The sequence below is a fragment of the Volvox carteri genome (assembly GCF_000143455.1).
Source record: "Volvox carteri f. nagariensis unplaced genomic scaffold VOLCAscaffold_39, whole genome shotgun sequence".
Taxonomy (NCBI): domain Eukaryota; kingdom Viridiplantae; phylum Chlorophyta; class Chlorophyceae; order Chlamydomonadales; family Volvocaceae; genus Volvox; species Volvox carteri.
Window position 1 is genome coordinate 1,003,537 of NW_003307582.1, and position 4,961 is coordinate 1,008,497.

General features: G+C 62.3%; 1 protein-coding gene across 1 annotated transcript; it reads right to left on the reverse strand.

The window, feature by feature from the left end:
• Positions 1-531: 531 nt before the first annotated feature.
• Positions 532-1,060, reverse strand: VOLCADRAFT_48654 (uncharacterized protein; the record flags this gene model as incomplete). The annotated part of the gene is made up of 2 exons (XM_002953965.1): positions 532-663; positions 1,016-1,060. Coding segments are annotated over 2 exons (177 nt in total), but the record flags the coding sequence as incomplete, so codon positions are not given.
• Between the last annotated feature and the right edge of the window lie 3,901 nt (positions 1,061-4,961).

Below are 4,961 nucleotides of genomic sequence, written 5' to 3' on the forward strand. Positions count from 1 at the left end.
CTTTTCACACGGGGCACAAGATAACAAATTTCCCTCCACCCCACCCAGCCCAACCCAACCTCCACCCCAAATCCAACCTGGTAACAGTACCCACTGCGAGTCTGTGAACACGATGCCCGCATCCTCATCCACACCCGCACCCCCCACCTCAGTGAGAGTCACGGGAGGTGACGGACACGCCCATGCCATACCCTTCCTCTCCCCCTCCCCCCGACCTGCCCCTCAATCCATAACCCAGCCCAGCCTGCTCAGCCCCCCAGCGCCCCCCCGCACCACCACACCACCAGGCAAGCCCTCCAACCAGGCCATGTAAGCAGTCCAGTGACCGCCTGACCCCAACGCAGGAAGCCCACCACCACCACCCAACCCACTGCCGCCACCACCACCACCATCACCCGGGCCCCCGGACCCAAATCCAGATCCAGATCCAAATCCAGATCCAGATCCAGATCCAGCGGCAGCCAGCGCCGCGGAACCCGCCCATGCTGCCCGTGCCGCGGTGTTCATCTCTGCGCTCCCACTCCCCCGTCTAAGTGTGTTTGCATTCCCCACCAGCAGCAGTGCCCTCCGGGGCCGGGTGATGGCCACGTTCAGTCGCCGCCAGTCCTCCAGGAACCCCAGGACCGAGGAGGGGTTGGCGCGGACGGTGCTGAACACCATCACCTGGGGTGGGGAGGGGGAGGGGGAGGGGGAGGGGGAGGGGGAGGGGGAGGGGGAGGGGGAGCGGTAGGCCGGTGGTGGACGGAGTATCTTTGAGAGGGGGGAATGAAGGCAGTGGGGGAGGGCAGTGGGGGAGGGCAGTGGGATGCCAGGGCTGCAAACAGAGTTCGATCACCCAGCAGTGCAGCACCGCCCACCGCTAAACACCATAGCCACCGCATTTACCCCTCTCCCGCCTGCAACCCACCAGCTCCCCTCCACACATACAGACAGACACATACAGACATACATATACACACATACAGACAGATAGACATACATACAAACAGACATACATACAACCAGCCGCCAATACCTCTTTTTCCCGGCCCTGGTAGCCGTCCACGCTGGACACCTCCAGGGGGGGTCCCCCGGGGGGAACCAGGGGCATCAGAAGGTTGGACAGCAACTGAACCTGTGCGGCAGGGTTGTACGGCCCGTACAGAGGAGAGGAGAGGAAACACGCCGGGGGGGGTACGGCACGTCAGACAATAAGCCGATGTAACTGAATACGAATTGGGTCAAGAGTGGTTGGGCCTTTCACCCACAATATCGCCGCCAGCCTGGGGCTTCGAGCGAAATGGACGGATGAGAGACGTGCGGTGCGTTATGGTGTTGTACGGCGGCACATCGTACCTGCGCCAGGTACGGCGTGACGATGCCAATATCCGCGGGGGATATTCCCGCCTTGATCATGTGCCGTACCATCCCCATCACCACCAGCGCCTCCGCCCGGTTGGATTTACTGCCGCCCTTAGAGGGGAGGGGAAACAACGGGGGTGGGGGGAGAGGGGGGAGAGGAGGCCGAGCTGGGGGAAAACACGAACCACGAACGAGTGAAGCTGCTGCCAAGGAAAGAATGTACAAAAAGCAGAACTGACCAGGAGGTGGTTTTGAAGGCGGCGACCTCGGGATGATGTGATGAAGATGATGTCGGAAACCTACCTACTTACCTATAGCCGCCAAGACTAAAATAAGAGCGGAAGAAAAGTAAAACGAAGCCGTAAGGAAGTAGTAAAGGTAGGTGTAGAGGCGACGAAAAAGTAGTAAGGAACGGGGGGGGGGGAAAGAGAGAGGGCGGCCCCGACGAGCGACGTGATTGACCTGCACCAGGTGACCCGCAGGTGACCTATCCAGGGGACGGACGACTGATAGGTGATAGGGGGCCGCCGGCCGCCGGGTCGAATCGTCCTCAATGCGATACACGCTGTTGAGGAGTGAACGATACGAAGCTGAGGTCTCCCACCTCTTCGCTCTTCGCACCCCCCTACCCCGCCCCCTCCAAGCCCCCTTACCGACCTGCGACACCTCCTCCCGCCCGTCCGGCACATCCACGAACATGACAGGGCCCGCGGTGTGCGGCGCCGGCCAGGGCAGGGGGGGCGGGGGCCGCTGAGCCGCCGTCACCCCGTCTAGCAACCTGCCGCCGTAGAAGCGGGCGGAGGGGAAGGAGGACAGGACGGGGTGCATGCGGTACTGCACCTGACGGGATAGCAAAGGGGGGGTAGGGGGTAGGGGGGGGAAAGCGTCAACCACGGACGAGTGAAGCTAGAAGGGGGAGGGGGGAGGGAAAGGGAGGGGTTAGCCGCACAGAGAGGGGGTAAGACGAACCATGGGCGAATGAAGCAGAGGCACCAAAGGGGGGAAGGGGGTAGAGGGGGGGAAAGCGTTTTGCCGTCGGGGTGTGGGGTGGGGATGGGGGCCCCCGACCTGCGCTTATCCGCGAGAGCCAAGCCGCGAAGAAGGTATGGGAAGATGGAAAGGCAGGAAAGAGGGGCAGAGTAGTGGGGGAGGGGGGGGCCGCCCGAAAGCAAGGCAACTCCTCCATGCCCCTCGCCCCCTCCCCCTTCCCCCTCTCCCCATCCCCTACCTGCAGCATGCTTGCCGGCACCCCCGCCTCCATGAGCCTCTCAAACAGGGACCTGCTCAGGCCCCCCCCCGCCGCCTTCTCACTCTGCACCACCGGGGGCAGCTGGCAGTGGTCACCCACAAGTACGGCATGACGACACGCCTGAGGAAGGGGAGCGTTTCGGAGGGGGGAGAAAGAGGGTAGTGCATGTGTGTTTGTGTGTACGAGAGGGGAGAGGAGAGTAGGGGAAGATTTAAGGGGAGGGTTGAACGGAAAACACCCACAGCGCCGCGACTGTGGCCCTCCTTTAAACCAGCTGCACAACTCGCCCACACCCCTTGGGTTGTTCCCCTGCCTCCAGCACCTCCACCTTGACCCCCTCCCAGTCCCATCTCCCCGAAACACACGCACACCCACCTTGACCAGCGGTATCAGCGCCTCCGGTTCGCAGCACTGACTGCCCTCGTCCAGCACCACCAGCGGGAAGCGCAGGTCCTGCAGCTGATCACCTCCTGAAGGACATCGGGTCGCGGGGAAGGAGGGGGGAGAAGGGGCGAGAAGGGGTCCATTGATAACCCCCCCAAACACACACACACACATACACACACGCCCTCCCCCCTTCCCCCAACTCACCCGCCCCCACGCACGTGGAGCAGATGACGTCCGCGCCCGCCAGTATGTCCGTCATCATGTCTGTCCGCATCTCCCTCACTCTGCGCGCCAGCAGCGAGGCATCTCTGTGTCCCAGACCCCGCTCCCGACCTCTCAGGCCCGGCAGGCGCTGCCGCAGCTCCCGCAGTCGCGCCTGGTGCTCCTCCAGGGCGGCCAGGGCCGGGTGCGCCAGGATGCGCGCGTCCAGAGTGGCGTCGCGGAGGGACTCGCGGACCTGCGGGGGGGTGGGGATGGGGGGGTGGGGGGGGAGCAGCAGGAGGAGGGGGAGCAGCAGGAGGAGGAGGAGGAGGAGGAAGGGGGTTATAGGGTTTTAGGATGTGAATGTGGTGAGTGGTGGGGGATTATGGGGTGTTGTAAAATCGAATGGGACCCGCGACGGGGAGGTGGGGGGGCGAGGGTGGTGAGGGGTAGGATGAGAGCGTGGGGGGGGCTGGTACGAAGGGTGCACAGAGGGAGGGATGGTGGCTAGCAGTGAGATCCAGAGGGGGCCCTCTCTTCCTCCCCCTCCCCCACATCCCCCTCCTCCTCCCCCTCCTCCTCCCCCTCCTCCTCCCCCTCCCCCACATCCCCCTCCTCCTCCCCCTCCCCCACATCCCCCTCCCCCACATCCCCCTCCCCCCCGGCGCTACCCTACTTCGCAAAGCTGGCCCCTTCTCACCGCCTACTACTACGCGTATATCTGTGTGTGCATGTGTTTATATATGTACAGCAGGCCCCCCTTTTCCGTCCCCCCTCCCCCCTGTCACCTTGATCGGCTGCCCCACCCGCACCGCCCTCAGCCCCAGGTCCACTAGCCCCTCCAGCAGGTTGTCCACGGCCACATTGGACTGGGCGCATGCAAGGATGGGGTGGCCGTACCTGGCCCCGGGCAGGTAGCGGGGGTAGGAGGGTGGGGGATGGAGGGGTTAGCGGCTCAGAGGCGGCTTGTGTATGTGGCACACGCACACGCACACGCACACACGTGGCTTTCAACATTGCAAGTAAGTTGCTTTCAGTTCTTAAGTAAAGGGATACGTGTGTGTGTGTGATCTAATGTGTACGACTGTTGTCGTACAAACGTCGCAGACTGTCGACACATCAGCATGGCATGAGAGTATCGAAAATGCGTGTTGCGTAACGACGGGCTTATTTGCGGAAGGGACACGTCTATACCTGTATGTACGTATGTATGTATACGTGTGTTTTGTGTCGTACAGGAGTGCTAGGAAAGGACCGGCCTTCCCGGAGAGCTGCGGCCAGCTCTGAAAGACCGACCCAACTCACAACTCACACCCAGCCCCGTACACCGTACACCGTACACCGTACACCGTACTCCGTACCTCATGTTGCGTTTCAGGTGGTATAAGAACCTGGTGATGGTGGTGGTCTTCCCAGTCCCCGGGGGCCCCTGGAGCAGCACCACTCGGTGCCTCAGAGCCACCGCCACACCGCGAACCTGGGGGACATCAGTATGTCAGTATGTCAGTATGTAGTCCCTTGTTCAACCACCATTTGCAGACGTACATACACAGAGAGATGCACTCATTGCTCCTTTGCAATTTATCTGAATAATTTACTTTCGTACTCTGCGGACTAGGGCCCCCCCCCACACACACGGCCGGGTAGTACGAACCCACATTGGGACCGCTTAGGGGGCACTGTGCGCAAACACAACGACATGACAAACGCTGTGCGGCATCGCGTCTCACCCCCCCTTACCCCCCTCTTACCCCCCTCTTACCCCCCCTCTTACCCACCTGCT